Below are 18182 nucleotides of genomic sequence, written 5' to 3' on the forward strand. Positions count from 1 at the left end.
CAGAGTGATGTGCAGGCAGATCAAAGTGCTGTAACGAGGGACCAAGCTGGTAGTGATACAGAGGGTAAATTCCAAGCTTTTCCCGTACAGAAGGCACTGCCTAATTCAGGCCAGCCTGACAAGCATGAGACCTTTGCCTGGAAGGTGGTACAGGATCTGCAAACTAAGGTCGTTCAGTATGGACTGGGTTCTCCCGAGGTCATGAAGATTATTAGAGTACTGAATACTGATCTGCTTGCTCCATTTGATATTAAGCATTTAGGTCAGGTGTTATTTCAACCTGTACAATATCAAGTTTTTGAAGCCAACTGGGGAAGGATGGCTGAGAGGGCTGCAGCTGAGAATATGCAGTTGCCTCAAACTGATCCCAGATGTAGAGTTCCTGCAGATGCTCTCATGGGACTCAATAATTATGGGGACCCTGATGCCCAGGCTACCTGGCATCTTCAGATCCTTGAACAGGCTCAGAGGATTGGTATGGGAGCCTTATTAAAGGGCATAGACATGGCTGCTCCTAAAACACAATATGTGAAAAGATCTCAGGGGCCGAAAGAGCACTTTTTGTCTTTCGTGGAAAAGATTGGTGCAGCCCTTGAGAAGCAAGTTGAAAATGAGGCTGTGAGGCAGCTGTTGTGCAGACAGCTAGCAAGAGATAATGCTAATGATGAGTGCAGAAGGATTATTGATGCCTTGCCAGGAGAACCCACACTTACACAGATGGTTGAAGCCTGTGCTAAGGTGGGATCTGGAGAGCATAAATCTGCCTTAGCAGCAGTTCTAACACCTCTTCAATTAAATTCTGGTGGACAAGAGACCTAAGGTTGAGAGCACACAGAAACAGCTTAAACGAAGGAAGAAAAACAAGGAGAACAGGCAAGTTGTTCAATGCAAAAGATGTGGTAGGCCAGGTCATTTTTCAGACTACTGCCAGTCTATCATGCCAATGGCCAACCTCTGATACCTTCTTAGAACATTGAAAAAAAAAACTAAAAAAAAAAGAAAAAAAAGAATAAAGGGGAGGAATCTGAGTGGCAGGTGCCTCAGCCCAGCTGGTTGAACTAAGGGCTGTTGCCATGGCTCTTTAGCGGTTTTCTCAGGTTCCTTTGAATTTGGTCACTGATTCTGCCTACGTAGCAGATATAACGCTTAGATTGTTCGCTTTTGAAGGAAGTGAAAAATGCAGCTCTGTTTTCACTATTGAAGGCCTTGTGGTATACAATTCGAGCTCGAGTGCATCCATATTACATTTTGCACATTCAAAGCCACACTAATTTTCCAGGTTTCATAACAGAAGGCAATGCTAGGGCTGACAGACTAGCTAACCCTGCATGGGTAGCCCCTCAGCCTGACAAAATTGCACAAGCTAAAGCATCGCACAATTTCTTTCATCAAAGCATGCATACCCTGCAGAAGCAGTTTCATTTGATGCCAACTGAGGCTCGGGACATTGTCAGTGCTTGTGCTGACTGTCACAGACTCGCTGCACCTTTGCCATCGGGGGTAAACCTTAGAGGCCTAAAAGCCTTGCAGCTTTGGCAGACAGATGTAACACACATTCCTGAATTTGGCAGATTTAAGTATGTGCACGTGTCTATTGACACTTTCTCCTCAGCTATGTGGGAGTCTGCTCATACTGGGGAGAAAGGTCGCGGTGTCATGGCCCATTGGAAACTCGCTTTCCCGATTTTGGGAGTACCTTCTTCTGTGAAAACCAATAATGGTCCTGCCTATGTCTCTCAGAAGATGTGGCAGTTTCTGCACCTATGGGGTGTAGATCATACTTTGGGCATTCCACATTCTCCTACTGGCCAAGACATTATTGAACACGCTCACGGTACTTTGAAGTGTGTTCTGGAGAAACAAAAAAGGGGAATGCATGGAGAAACCCCACAGAGCCGACTAGAAAAAGCGTTATATACAACTAATCATCTTACAGTGCCACCAAATTCAAACAATCCTGTTATTTTGAATAATTTTCTCTCATTGCAGTCTTCAGGCGAGACACACCTGCCTCGAGCGAAATTCTGGGTACGGGACCTCCTCACTAAGAAGTGGGAAGGCTCTCATGAGCTCATAGCTTGGGGTCGTGGGTATGCTTGCTTTTCCAGAGATACTGGGGTGCGATGGCTACCTGCAAGATGCATTCACCCTGATCTGCAGCACCAGAAGCAGAACAGGCAACATTCAAGGCAACCTCCAGATGATGACCAGTATGCAGATCATCCATCAAATGATCCTTCTGATGATGACCAAGATGTTGACCATCAGCTTGGTCCTTCTACTAGCAGAGACTGAACTTTAAGTTTCTGTTCCAGTTTGGCCAAATTTAGAAATATATCCTCTGAGAGAAGGCACAACCACCCCTCCCCCACCAGGTTTGGGAGAAATAAATTTTCCTCGAAGGAAAGTGAAGGAGATAAAACTATTTATTTACCAAACACACTGGAAAAGGAAAATAAGGCTAAATAATAAAATCTCTCGCTGTGGAGAAAAAACCTGGGAAAAAGTGTTAGAGTCCTCCCTTTGGTCTCCTCGGAGCTGGGGCTTGGCCCAGGGCCAGGCCCTCTGAGCCCAGTGGAAAGTCCTCCCGATGTGCTCTGAGGTTGAAAGCAGTCCAGTAGAAAAGGGAGAAAATCCGGAATTCCAGGCAAGGAAAAGCAAAGTTCAACTCTCAGTCTCTCTCCGGAGAAAAGGAAACTGAAAAAACTGGCCAAAAGCTGACTGGAAAGCAGCAAGCTTGGTGCCTCCTCGCTCCCCTGCCGCAGCTGGGAAAAAATGCCATCTCTGTGTGACCTTGAACAAGCTGCAAACTGCTTTGAAAAAGTTTTTCTCAGTTTTTCCCTTCCCCCTCTCAGGCTCAGTTTAGAGGCATAGAAAGGCACAAAGTTAATTTCTGGGCATAGAGCAGCGACATGGGATACACATCATAAAGTCACCCCAGGACAGTTTCTTATGTTATGGAGTCAGAATGTTATGCAGAATGTTAGAGCCCTTAAGGCTATCCAGAATTAGTAACTAATGTAAGCCCTTAAGGCTATTTAGAATTAAGCTGATGTAGAACTTTAATAGTTGATATGAAGTTGTGTCATACATGAAATCCCTATTTGTGCTTGGTCTTTGCATATTAAGTGCTTTAATTAATTTGAGCTTAATATTTTTAAATTGAATGTTAAAATTAACCCATCAGCCCAGGTACACAGATCAAGTTTTTATGGTCTTCCTGTGTTTACTGTATACTTTTACAAGTGTTTTAAGATGTGTTGGATGTATTTTTTTTTATGTTTTACTTGTACCTTGGTTTCAAGGCAGATTTTAAAAACCCCAGTTGCAACAAACAGCCCAGCCCCCATAGCCATACCCCCGTAAGCTCCATGACTCTTATCTCAAATAATACCACCCCTCTGACAAGGAGGAGCCATTGGTGGACAGAGATAATCTGTCAAAGGGAAAACACCAATCACCTTAAACCAAAGGGGCGGGCTGTGGGCGGACTGTGGACGGAGCAAAAGCTATAAAAGGGAGCAAAAGAAAGACACGCCCTCTCATTTCCCCTTCCCCTCCAGCTTGCTAAGTTCAGTGCTGGAGAAACCTACTCCTTTTCAGGGGCCTTTAGAAATATATATTTCTTTTTGACCAGCCTAGCACTGCAAGTTTTTTTTTCTCTACCTGAGGTCCAGTGCTGCCTAAGCCTGAAGATCTCGAATCCCTGCGCTCCTGGGGCATACCTCCTGAGCCACTAGGATCCCAAAATTTTTATATTTTGCTAATTTTTGCAATTTTTCAATTTTTCTGTTTTAATAAATTGTTTTAATTTCTACTAAGAGTTGTCTCATTCCTCACAGTTGGGTTTGCTTGATGCATTTCCCTTGGCACAGCTGGAGGATCTCTCTGCCTGCTTTAAATTGGTATCTGATTTATATTCTGTTTGGTAACTGGCCACTACCAAATGGACCCCTTATGCTGTGTTTGTTCTCCTTGATGCAAGGGATCCCGCAGAGGATTATAAACGCTAACTTTTTGGTCTTTAAAACAAAAAGGGGGAATTATGTATGATAAAAACGTTGGCAGAGACATTTTCCACCTTTTACAGTCTTCTGTGAAAGTCTCCGTTCTCATGCAAACTAAGCTGAGAGACGGTTTGCTGTTTTGTAAACTATTTGCAGGTGCAGGGTGTTGTGAGAATGCAGTGGATATTGTTTTGGTTCACTGAAGAAAATATTTTGAAATAGGCGTCGTAGCATTCAGCCAATCACTCTGGGAGGTGTATGGTCAAGCACCCAATAATGTTATATCACTTTTGCGAACAATGCTATATAAATGAGTCTGTAATTAATTAAATAATTCCATTCCATCCCATTTACCCTGGACTCCTGTGTCGTGATTCTCACCATCCCTGCGGGTTACAGCGACAGGGAGCCTCCATCCGCACTGCCTCAGCTCTATGACAAAAGCCAAGAGGCAAGAGAGGCAAGAGACAAGAGAGAGCTCTGCCTGAGTGCTCTGACTTCTAAAAATCCTGGGGCACTCCCCAGCCCCAGCCTTACCGTTCCATTTTTTGGCCGCCGGGTCTTAAAGAGACAGTAACAATTTTGGGCACAGATAGATATGAAATACAATAACATTTTGGGTTTTCCAGGACATACAGATAGGTTTGAGAATCGGCAGGACACCGTTAACATGAGTCAAAAATCCTGGATGGTACCAGTAACAACATCAATACACACACTACTGCAATATGTTTGGAAGACTGAGGGCTTTCATCTTCAAATAACATAGGGTTAGTGACATTAAGCCAAATTTTTGGATGTAGGATTTACTGTTTCCAGAATTCTTCTTGATTATGGCACAGCAGCTTGCTGATGTCAAGAAACACTTACAGAGGCAAAAGGGAACTGAGCAGAAGCAGCAGTAGCTAGTTTCTATGCTTTTTGCAGTAAAAACATTGTTAGGCTAACAGTCAAAAACCATGTCATAGAGATATAAAGGAAAAGCATCTTATTGCAGCATTTTAATATTATGAAGAACTCTTTCAATTTAACTATGATCTTTTAACAATTTATTAGGAGGTGGATAGCATTGCCAGTGGATCAAATTAATGGGTCTAGGGAAGGGACAACAACTAAAATGAAAACAACCAAACCCAGTATTTATCCACTATTTTGCAAACCGAGAATCTGAAAGAAACACCAGGAAAGGTAGTGCATGGACATCTTGTAATCTACCCTCTAGGCACCACAGCTAAAACCTCACTGATTTAGCATATAAGAGGACAACATCCACAGATCAGATAGTTCTTGTTCTCTGAACACAGAAAGGCTACTTAGTATAAAGGAAAACCAGAAATCAAATAGAGACTGAATTTTACTTACTGTAGTCAAAGGGTTTGATGTAGGTATAGGAAGCAACCCTGCACCAGGCATCAGACTTGTCATAGTAGGAGCAGGTGCCAATAGAGAAAGGGCTTTGGCTTCATCTGGGATTTTACCTGAAGAAGCAAATGAAAGCATTATACAGAGTTGGAACACTACACAGATGTTACTCTTTCTATGATTTTACAATTATCCTTGCATTTAAAAAAGTAATAAATAAGAATGAATCTATTTACCGGATCCTTACAAAGAAACAGATACGAACTTAAGTATTTCCTTTTAACCTGCCTCTACTAGGAAAAACAAAAGTGAGCAGAACTTCAAAGACTAGCAATGTCATTCACGGATTATTATTTTAAAAACTAATGTACACAATTATTTAACACTTGGAGCTATGGGTCACCTGTACTGGAAACTTAATGTTCATGAACCAAACGATATCAAGCAAGGACGCTTTCCCAGGGCGGTGTTTTCACGGTGATCGAAAGCTGTTTTACACATGACAACCGTTCGTGTTGGCTGCATCACTAATAGCACACAGAACATCAGATACAGAAAAGAAGAACATTTTTTTAAAGTTTAATCCCCAGAAATGGCAAATAACCAAATCAGTTAAAAAAAGAAAGGAACAAAGTATGTGTTAACTGAAATTCATGAGCTTTTCCACCCTCTGGTGTTACCTACTTTTGATGTAAAAATAAATAAAATTTTAAAAAACCCTACTGTGACTCCACACAAGACATACTACAAATGAAGTTGGGAGTGGAGGGAGGGCAGAAAAATTCATATTTGTACTGTCTTACATTCTAGGTCACCTCAGTTTACCTAAAATTTTGATAAATTAGCTTTAAATTTACTGAAATTGAAGAGAATATATCTGATCAGCTAAGCAAGCTATATTTTCCTCTATTTCCTACTACTTCAACCATATTATATTTTCCCCGTCATGCAAAAAGTTTAAGGAATATCTAATCTGAATTAAACACAGGTTTCATTCAAAGTTAGTTACAATTAGACTGCTAACAAAAGAATAAAAAATCTTCAAAAATCAAAAGATGTAATAGTTAATTACAAATGCAATTAAATGTATGTTTTAAATTTGAAATGCAAAGGCATTTAAACTGGTACAAATATTAAACATTGAACTAAAAAAATACAGAAAAGAAGTTCTAATTACATTAGTTATCTATGATTTATTCAAAATTACTGGAGTAACTGTATATATGCTATCCATCTGAGCCCTTTGGTATTACCACATGCACTTTAATAATGTAAATGCTTGTATTTAAACATTGTTTTAAAAGTCAAGGTATATACAAATACTGTGCCAGTGGCTTTTACTGCTTTGGTTCAAACATTATATGTTTTAACTATAAACCCCTTAACTTCAGAATTTAAAAATTGATATAAATATTGTTATCAAAAACCAAAATATGATATTATTTTCAAAGCACTGTGCAATTTTAGCTATATTTGTGAAAATAAACCCCACAGGAATCATACTACTTAAAAAAAATAAAAAGACAAAAGTTGCAAACCTGTTCTACAGATCTGCAGCAAGGACTCAGAGTAGGAGATACAAAGGACAAGACAAATATAAATGAAAATTAATTTATATGTAGCATGAGTGGATTAGAAAAGATAAAATAACAGTAGTCTTCTTTTTTTCTCACACCTATTTAGAGTTATTTTATTTATGTCAAGTTTTGAGGCACCTTGCTCCTTAACATGTAACAAACCACTTTATTTTGCTATCTTAAGGAGAAAAATAGGAAAATTATTAACACTTAAGAATTAACTGTGCAATTATGTCTTCCAGGGCTTTTATAAAAACATGCATAAATCTGAGTCATCATCACAATGCTGAGCACTCTTAACAGGTCTCATTTTGAAGTCAGGCATGCAATGAGAGGTGTATTTGATTTGCCAGACTGCTCATGAGAATCAGGTACCTTGCCTCACATCCTGCCTACTATGTAGCTAACTAACAGGCTTCCAAATATACAGTGCCAACAACTGTGTGTGCAAATTAGGCATACAATTATATACCAGTTCTTCTGAAAAACAAAATACTTAAACATTTTCAAATGATTGCTAAGCCAGCATCTTGCAATTAACTGGATACTCATAGAGGTTTCTACAGGATCAACAGACATGGCTCAAGTAAATTCAGTGGCAGAAATGGCTCCTAAAGTGGTACATCTGCATTCTAATTTAGATCCTTGGTCAATATTATACATAAGCATATGCCTAATTTAAGTATGCACTTACATACAGCCAATTCAATACACAACCAGATAAACTTAAGAAATGCTTAAGACATTTAGCCCTTTTAGATAAGAACTGAGTTATGCATATGCATATAACTAAACTGACAGGGAGTCAAATTCAGAAATGTACTTAAATACAATTCTAAACTTTAAGCATATGGGTCACCTTACTGAAATAATTACAATTATTCATTATTCATTATTCATTTGCTCAAACATTGCTTAAGGAATCAATTGAACAATTTCAGTTAAATAAACTATTATAGTTCAAAAAAATTAATAACATACATATATAAACTATAAAGTTAGCAGCATTATTTCCAGAATACTTTGGTCCCTCAACAACATAATGTTTAATGTTAAATACAAAATCTAGTTGGTCAGTTCCATGCCACAAAGATCTGTTCATTTATTTTATTCAAGAATGAAGAAGGATCTATCTCTACAGACAGAACCCTGAAAATTTGCCTGCATTTTCAGATACTGTCTTTTGAAATGATACCCCTTTCTAGGTTTAAAGTTTTTAAGATCAGGTTAAACTTTTAAACAATTCTGTAGAAAATAAACTGTTGTGGGAAAAAAAAAAAAACCAAAACCAAAAGCCTGAAATATCTTGCAAATTTACTTCCCTGTTCTTTAGACAGTTTTGAAAAACAAATTAATATGTAAGGCCAAATAACCTCACAAGTTACAGCCTCCATTAATTTATTTTACAAAGGGATCCAAGCCCACAAAAATTCAACAAAATATGTCAGTAATGACATAACAAATTAGGACACTTTAGTTTAAGAATAACTGTTTTGGTTTTTAAACTCATGGTATTTAAAAGCTGAATGGAAATGAGGCAAATATATTTATTTTTTAATGAGGAAAACAGGCAAAATAAATATGGCACATCTATACCACACCCTTAGAAATATTTATTTGAATCTTATGAGTGTTTAGTAAATTATATTCTATGATCATTAATTTATTTATTTATTCTTCACTTTGCAAAGGAATCTGGAAGCAAATGAGATTAGCTCTGTATTAACTAGAGATACCTTATGCTTCTTCAGAAATGTACAGTTTTCCTAAATAAGTGCTTAAGAGACCTAGTCAACCTAGTCTGTACCAAAATCCATTTTGCTAAATGCTGAACAGAAATATCTGTGTTAAGCAGGTACTAATCACAGTATTGTTATCACTGTCCATGTGCTCAGAAATTAATTTCTTACTCTTTATACTGAAACTACATGGTTAATCCTCCCATCCCCCCAAAACTGCTTCAAAACTAACTAAATACATTTCTTTTTTAAATACTTTTTGTTTCATCTACTTGAAAGAATTTTTAAGGAATTGTTACTTTTCTACTATTTTAAATCAATGGAAAATGCACACTTACAAATAATTTCTGTGTGATTCAATTCATGATTCTTATTGGATTTAGCAGCAGAGATTAAAGAGATTACAACTACTTTACCTCAACTGGCACAGCTAAATCCAACAGAGATCATGAAGCTCTTCCCAGCTACAGTTCACAGCTTGGTGCATTATGAGAGTCAAGCCAATTGGTCCCAATGCAGCTGGCTGGGAAGAGCAATGCCTGAGGACTAGACACATCACCTGGTCCAGCACTTCTGTTTTAAAGCTTCTGTTTCACAAGAACAAACATCATTTAGGGATGAGAACTTGCTCAATCACTCCAGCATGAACTGCGCCAGGGCTTCTGAGATTGTGAGATGATACTTTTTAAAAAACTCTTCTTGAAATAATGACCACTGGAGTATGTAAAAGTGCAATACACACACACACCCACACACAACTTTTCAATCTTCCCATGAATAACAGTGTTGAAAGACAATGTGCCTCACAACACATTCCAACAAAAATCTCAGGCTGCATTTGCACTTATGATTGGTAAACAGTTTTTTCTAAAAATTACAAAAACAAAAGGATGAAATCTTACTGCCACTGACCTCACTGGAGCAAGGTTTCATCAGAAGCAAACAAATATTTCATGACATTCAATACTCGCGAAAGTTCAATATCAGAAATAGTTATTTTAAACACTTCATATTAGATGTAAATAGCAAGCCTTCTTTTAAACAGATCATGCAACCTAAAAGTACTCTGCTGAGAAAAGGAAAAATAGCAGAGAAAAATCATGATTTTACTTTGTAAAGTTAATTTCTCCAAAAAGTTTCAACTTTCCTCTTTCAAGATAAGCTCACAAAGCATAACATATGAAAGAATGCATCTTAAAACTGATATAGTTTTCACTATTCCAGTCTGACACAATGTGCTCATCTGTTGAATTTAGATGCTTAAATGTATTCCAAACAAAATTTATCCATAATTCACAGCATAAAACTTAAACATATCCTAAATTCTCTGTATACCATCCACAAGTAGCTTCAGGTCAACTTCAAAATGAAACACTATGAACCCTTTACAAAACATCGTTTTTTTCAGTGCTGAATTACCAGTTCACAAGTACAAGGGTAAGGGATTTAACAGAACAAAACAAAAAGGGGAAGAAAATTTTTAAAGTAAAAATAAAAGAAACAAAGGAAAGAAAGCAAAATAAAATAAAAACAGACAGGGCGTCCATCTTCAGCAGGCCAGACTTCAATCTCATTTCCCCCATGAAGATTTCACTTGGCGGCAGGTTTAGTGGCATGGCAAACAATGCCTAACTCAGGCAAGTGTAACAGGTCTGCCTTGGCCAGTCTAGTCATCTAATAATGCACAAATATCACACAGAGAAAACATACAAAACCAAATTAATAGTCAAAATCCATCTACTAGACAATGTGGACATAAAATTTAGAATTATTAGGGTGGTATCTTTATCTTTCGACTTTTGTGTTCTCAAACTACAATGTTTAAAGAAAAAACTAATGATACACACAAAAGAAAGTTATATCTTGACAACTAGATAATGTTAATTCATTTACAATTCTATTTTTGTTAAATTGTTTATTAAATATCACAAAATTAACATTGATTTCACTGTGTAGTGATTCCTTCCTCATACTCTTAATTTACCACTGTTTAAATATACTACAAATTTCAGATTTTATTCTGTTTTTTAAAACTAAGTTTTCAGAGTTTCATTTTACTCCTCCTATATGTTTGATTCAGAACATGAAACATTTTATTGCTGGCACTGTTGGCCACCAATATAATTTAACCTTCCAGTAGAATATAGCCATTGTTATTTTTAAAGCCCATTATACACTCCATTGATTCCATTAACAATTATACATAGTGAATAAAAAATGTTACACTATGGTCTTGAAAGCCATGCTTATCCCACAGAATAAATTTTTCAGAAAGTTAAACCTATATGAATTCACATCTTTGCAAATTAAAATTAGTGATTCTGTTAGAAAGTTACATGGAAACAGCATTCTGACTTGAAAAAAAATAATTGACCTCACAACCCAATCACTTGTTCATCTAATTATGTATAAATCTCTGTGGGGTCCAGAATGGTCTAGAACAGTGACAATTTTTCTGTAATACATTTTCTGAGAAATGCCTAATAAGTCAGCTACAAACAGGGTTGGAACAAGATTTCTCAGAACTTTGATTTTATTCTCCTTCCCCTCATTGTCAACCATCAAGAGACACAGGAAAACGTAGCTCTACCTGCCTGTTGTCATATCACGTTATGCAGTGATCTCAAGAAAAAACACCAGAGTGTTGTTCATCCATTATGTAGCAATCTTTCCTCTCTGGCAGTACTGAACCAGTGTTAAGGTCTTTTCAATGAAACATGAAACTAAGATTCTGAAGAATTTGCAGTCAATTACTTAAGGGCAATTTTTCAATAAAAACTCTGTTCTGGTACATTTTGCCTACCCAAAGCCTCTACAAAGCTTCAAGTGGATATAGCAATATTCTCTTTATGGTTTAAGAACAAGTTCCAAAAATAAAAGCCAAAAGCCCCCCAAACAAACCATAAAAGCAACTAAAAATCTAGGCTTCACAAAGACTTGTCAATATGCCCATGTTAACAAGGCTCCAAGAATAGACAGTATACTGTAGGTCATCTATGAGTCTATGACATTTTTAAGACTTCTTAGAGTTTGCTAGGAAACCCCCAGACCATCATTGCAGCAGCATTAATCTCATACTATCTAGATCATGATGTGGCAAACATGCCAAAAAATGGTACTTTGGGACCACTGTTAACAAACTCCAAGAAATCAACAGTATTTTTTGAACCAAAACCTGACTATTGCAGTTATAAAAGTCCTGCTAATAGCAGATATTTCTGGACTTGCTGCAGTTTACGGATCAATCTTTCTAAATATTTTTGTTCATGGCAAAACAGCTACCATATGAAGTTAGCTTCACTCCATCAACTGGAATACTCCACTCCAAAGAGTCAGTCCAGATCCAAAATGGGCAAATGCTCAATTCCCACAATGATCACAATGAAGTCAATGGGGCTCTGCCCAACTCCATGCTTCATAGAACTGCATTTAAATCTGGGATAGTATACCAACAATAAGAACTACCTTGTATTCAACAGATATGTAAAAGCAGGACCTCAAAGCCAGTTAAAGAAACACTTGTAAATTTAGTATTCACCAAGCACTTTACTAAGAGTTATAAAAATATTTTACACTAGAAGCATTCTTTACAGTTGATTGCATTTTTAAAGATATCTAAAATCAAAGAAGAGTACCAGTATGCATAAGAAAGCCTTTTTATTGCACACAAAGTAATATTTTCCACAGGAACAAGAAAGGAAAATTGAAACTTTTTTAATTAAATTAGCAGGTAAATATTTATATTCAAACAGCAATTATAATCACAAATGCAAAATACGTAAGATAAGATTAATCTAAAATAGTCAAATGCATATATAACATCTACAAGACAAAATTGGAATTTGGACCAAAAAAAAAGAAAAATAATTACTATCTTAAAAAAAACCCCAAAACCAAAACACCACACCAAGGGCAACACATTAAGATCCAAACTGCAGTGTTATCACAGTGCCAGGAAACTGTTTTATCTTTTCAGTGCTCCATTGACTTCAGAGGGAACTCTGTGTGGGAATAAGCTTGCCAACACAAACCATAATGAAGAGTATTATTTTACCTTCTTTTCCCACAAAATATGTAATAACTGTGGAAAATTGAACTATCCTAATTCAAATCAACTATTTTTTTCTAATGCTGGATTTCAATTTAATCTAGATAATTGGGTTTCTTCATTCGATTTTCAATTTTGTTTCAAGGCTTTTTTTTTACAGAAATAAAATAAAATAACAGAGCACTGCCTCTTTAGATAGAAAGCTTAAAACAATTAGCAGACAGGACAAAGAGCAACACTACAGAAGAATGTCTAAAATACCAACCTTCTGCGCAGGGCACAACTATCAAAGCTCTGTCAATAAAAACCGTGTTAGTTAGATGCTGGGCCACACCAACACTTGATGCTTCACGAAACTTAATATAACATACTTTGGAGGAAAAAGTAAGAGGTGCGTTGCTGCAAGATAAAAGGAAAAAAACCAACAATTAGCCATATTAGATAAATGTATGCATATATTTTTTACTACTATTTCCTAATAAAAAAAAAAGTTTTAGATTTCCTGGAAAAGTTACCCAAAAGACAAGTATAGAAATTTACTAATTTGCCTACTTAAAAAATTACTAATTTGTACAACATTGACAAATTTACTAATTTGCCTTGTCACTTAAAAACTCATAGTATAGCCCCTCCTTCTTTTTAATGGAAACTTACAGAAGCCAAAACCCCAAATTAACAAGGCTGATTTTCTTTACAAATCTTGCTAAACAAAATTACATTGCTATTGTAAGTAGCATATTTACAGGACACATTTGTCGAGTAAATAATTTATAGTTTATCTTTTATCCTCCAAATAAATCTTGTTTAAAAACATCAGTGTCCAACGAAAGGCCAAGAGGATGGTGAAGGGCCATGAGGGGAAGCCATACAAGGAACAGCTGAAGTCACTTAGTCTGTTCAGTCTGAAGGAGACTGAGGGGAGACCTCATCACAGTCTACAACTTCCTTGAGGGGAAGAGGAGGGGCAGACACTGATCTCTCCTCTGTGGTGACCAGTGACAGGACCCGAGGGAATGGCTTGAAGTTGTGCCAGGGGAGGTTTAGGTTGGATATTAGGAAAAGGTTCTTCACCCAGAGGGTGGTTGGGCATTGGAACAGGCTCCCCAGGGAAGTGGTCACAGCTCCAAGCCTGACAGAGTTCAAGAAACATTTGGACAATACTCTCAGGCACATGGTGTCATTCTTGGGGATGGTGCTGTGCAGGGCCAGGAGTTGGACCTTGATGATCCTTGTGGGTCCCTTCCAACTCAGGGTATTCTAAAATTCTATGATAGTAAGCCCATTCATTTTTAGTGGATCTTTTGGATATTAGCCCATATTAACTGATACTCTTTCTTAGGCCTTCACAAAAGAAATTTTGTTAAATCATATTAAGATAAAAACACATTCTTGAGAATTCTTACAATTGTTATGTCTTAGTTCACTAATGTAACAAAAATCCTTTTTATCATCTGCCTTAGTTTGGCATAGTGTGGTACAGGATAACACTGGAGGAGGTAGGAAGAATTCACTATTAGACTAGAATAAAGAAGAAAATTAAAATTACATATGTTGGGTAACTTGCTTTTCCATTAGAAAGTACACCAACAGATAGATCAGAAAGCACAATATGCAAATTTTGTAATCTTGATCAAAAACAGAATTTGCTTTAAAAAATTTATTCCCTAGTGAAGATTTATACTCTTTACACAATTAGTTTATTTCTTCATATGAAGTAAGTACAGGTGAAACCTTCAAAGACAATACAAAAGGATATTGCTGAAACACCAGCAAGTTCCATTTAAAAAAACATCTATCTTCTAGAAAAATAGTAAATCATGGAAAATACACTGTCTGAACTGTTTTATCTTGACCCTCTTAACTATAACACTTGTCAACTTTCAGAAGTACCAGAAGGAGTTCAAGTTTAGTCCAATCCATCTTGCAGTCCCTCAAATTCCAAGCAGGTACTTCCAAAGTTGTTGTATGGAAATAATTAGGCTTTAGTATTTAAATAAAAAATCACAAGTTTTAGGCACGTTATTTCATCATATTAATTGCATAAATGAACCCAGAACTTAGTCTGAGGCAGGCAGATTGGTATGTCTCTGGTTACCAGAAAGGTAACATTTAGATAAAATATCTAGAGAGCTGGTCAAATTCAGAATGGCAATCAGAAACATTTATAATGGAAAATTCTGTGAAACCAGAGACATTGAGGAAGAAAAATAAACAGGAAGGGGGAGAAACATAAATATGAAAGTCAACCTTATGCAATTTATAAAAACATTGCAAGATTACTACATTTCTTCTGTCCATTAGTCTGTCTGTAGTGGACCATGTTTTCCCAGTTTCAAGCTTTCATATTCAGGAAGGAAATAAATGTATAAAAATGGCTTTTGAGCCATCTGTAAGGTCTTGATTCAGAACACTTTCCATCAGAGCTGACAAAGAGCTATGACTATCTCAGTACTCAGCAGAAATGTTTGCATGCAACTTGTAATATTACATATTCTGAAGAGCCAGACTTTGCTCATTGCAAAGGGTTTCTTTTTTTTTAATGGCCACAGGTTTTTTTGTTTGTTTTGGGTTGGGGGGGATGGGGGCCTGTGTGGGTAAGTTTGAGGGGGAGGGTCTTTTGGTTTTTTCATTGTTATTTGGGGTTTGTTTGTTTATTTAATACATATGCCAGTGTTACAACCCAAATGGTTGAAGCCTCCATTGAAAATTATCTGGTTCAAACTTCTAACATCTCTTAGCTTTTTTCTTTATTGTTTTCATTGGTAACTCAAAAACATAATTCTGTTCCAGGCAGTTCCAGGCTCCATAAATAAACCTTATGAATTTCAACAACTACAGAGCCAGTTATGACAAGTGTCATTTCTATATTTCCTTCTCTGTATTTCCTGGATTTCAATCACAAAAGCTATCTGAGAAGCATGTTACAATATATTAACATAAGAATACTACTGCAACAAGGCTCTAAAAAAAAGCTTTGCTACAAAGTGTTTTCTGAAAGTTAAGCTAATAATGAGATTCACTGGAGAAGTGATGAAAATGAGAAATTCTCCTATAAGGAGACCACCTCTGCTGAAAATACATCAATGCTGCATCTACATCGAGGGAGACAATTAAGATCCAAAAGTTCTAAAATTCTAAGAAGTTTCAGAGTGACTGAGTCCTCTTCTTTTACAAAGTGGGCCTCCTAAACTTCCCCAGTAGGCTTCGTAAGAAGTCTTTCTTAAAGCAGAAAAGTCCTATTCTGTTTTAACCCATTATTTTGATTTATTTTTTTGCCAATCCTTTTCAAGGCTGAATTGAAGTAGTCATATTCTTCCTACGGTTACAAAGCACCAATGCAAAAAAGCAAGTCCTACATCTCTGATTTAAGGTTACTATAATCCACTTTCTTTAGAAATGCAAGAAAACTCAAAAAGGAAATAAAGATATGAATAGTATTCAGATGTTTCTACCATTCTTGTTTTCCTTTGTAGGGAGACAGTAACATCCATTTCCCAACAGAACAAAAACCAACCAAAAACTTAAAAATTACCTATTCAGAAATCTACAGTGAAAAACCAAATAAAAGGCTACAAAACATCCCTCTAAGGGTCCAAATTTTCTCAGGGTGGTGATGGTGGGGAAAACAACAGAAATAAACAACCTGTCAAAATAAGATGTTCTGGAATAATTGTGCAGATCACATTTAAATAAGGCTCTATGTATTTTATCTCAAAGGCTTTATCTATACTGCAGCCACTGCAGGATATAACACCTAAGAAACACTCGTGTATTAGCTTCCAAGACAACTCCAGAACACCTGGAAGCAAACAGTAATATAGCAGGGCTTTCAACACCTGATGCAGACATTTTGTGCCTCCCTGCTTTCAAACAATTTATTCTGCAAAAATTCAATTTCTATAAAGCTTTTCAATATTTAACTGATCAAAAATCCACTTACAGCCACATTTGAAGGCTTATCACTACAAATGTAATTTTAAAGGCTTCTCTGAAACGCAGATTTCAACTGGGTGACAAACCTAACGCAAAAGCATGGTTTTGCAAATGGCAAACTGAGGAGCACCTGTTAAACAATGGCAGCAATTCTCCATTCTCAACATGAGAATGTAGATCTCTACCTAAATCAGGACCATACACAGATATTCAAAATGTCAGGAGTTTTTCCTCAGACTTTGATGACAAAATATCACTGAAGATGACAGAAGCCCCACTAAAGCCACCCTCTTCTACACACAAGTGGAAAATCCACACCAAGGCCCTGATGTAGTAACTCTTAGGACATAAATTCTCTTACCGAGGCTGCGACTATAATATTATCTTCTGTTCTTGTTAACAGCTTCATCCTATCTAATAATAATTTTCCAAATAATTTTCATATACATCTTTAACTTTTCTTTATGATATTAGTCTTTAGCTTCAGAAAAAAAACCAGATCTCATTTGGTAAAATTAGAAACCTGCAATTCAATCCTCCTATTTTCCTCAAGATGTAAGCAAAAGGGAAAAATATTATACATACAAGTAAATAAAAAAAGCCAACAACATTGAAATCTTGTTTTCTGAAAGGATTTTACAAACATCCATTACTTTCATTTCTGAACAGTTAGGAAAAGAAAAAAAACCCCACAAATTCTCTGAACATACTTCTTCTTGAGGCTAAAGCTCTGTTTATGGGACAGGGAAGAAGAGGTAACCAAAATGCTTGGCAAGAGTAATTAAATGGAACAAAAGGGGTCTTTGAGCACTGAAAGCTACTTACAGCAGTCTATAAGAGACAGGTCTTACAAGGAAATGGTTAAAAATCTCATGAAGTCAAAGTTTCTTGGGCAAGTTTTTGACACTAATTTTAAACCAATACAGCAGACAATTGCAACATGATAAAATATACACTCAGCTAGTCTCTTTAAGATTTGATAATCAAATACAAATTACTTAAGAGTAAAATGAGTGGATTAAAAAAACCCCAACCCTCTTCCCACCTCCACATAACTTGCTTACTGATGTTATTAATCAAATAGGTGCTTTCAATTTTTAGATTAAAGTTTCCATTGAAAACCTTCCAGAGAGCAGAACAGTATATAATTGTACAGTCAAGTCAAATTTAAATTTTTCTTGTAAGAAAATAGATAAATACAAACAGCCATCAGTAACAAGCATTATGGCCTACTGAAATATGATACACAATAGCTTTTCAATAAAAAGAAATATTGTTTTCAGTGTCAATGAAGTCTCACTGACAAATAGCTAAAATCAGAATGATGACCATATGGAAACTTCTTCAGTACCAAGAGTTTCCAATGCCCTCAATGCTGAATCTGAAAGCAGACTATTCACAGTTCACACAGGCCTCTTCAGAAAATAACAATAATAAAATAGCATTTACTGCCATCTGCATAAAGTGTGAAAACCTCTAATACATTAGACACTTCCTCACAGAGAACTAGGCTTTC

General features: G+C 36.5%; 1 protein-coding gene across 2 annotated transcripts in view; it reads right to left on the reverse strand.

Annotated features, from left to right (window-relative positions):
• The window catches only part of LOC138102762 (splicing regulatory glutamine/lysine-rich protein 1-like), a 100601-nt gene that overhangs the window by 75450 nt on the left and 6969 nt on the right, over positions 1 to 18182 (reverse strand). For both annotated transcript variants that reach the window (XM_069000512.1, XM_069000511.1), the window contains exons 2-3: positions 12999 to 13132; positions 5370 to 5485 (exon numbers count right to left, since the gene is read on the reverse strand). In XM_069000512.1, the coding sequence (XP_068856613.1) occupies positions 5370 to 5485; positions 12999 to 13132 (250 nt within the window). The remainder of the gene's footprint in view (positions 1 to 5369; positions 5486 to 12998; positions 13133 to 18182) is intronic.

Source organism: Aphelocoma coerulescens, assembly GCF_041296385.1.
Source record: "Aphelocoma coerulescens isolate FSJ_1873_10779 chromosome W unlocalized genomic scaffold, UR_Acoe_1.0 ChrW_unloc_scaf_1, whole genome shotgun sequence".
Classification (NCBI taxonomy): domain Eukaryota; kingdom Metazoa; phylum Chordata; class Aves; order Passeriformes; family Corvidae; genus Aphelocoma; species Aphelocoma coerulescens.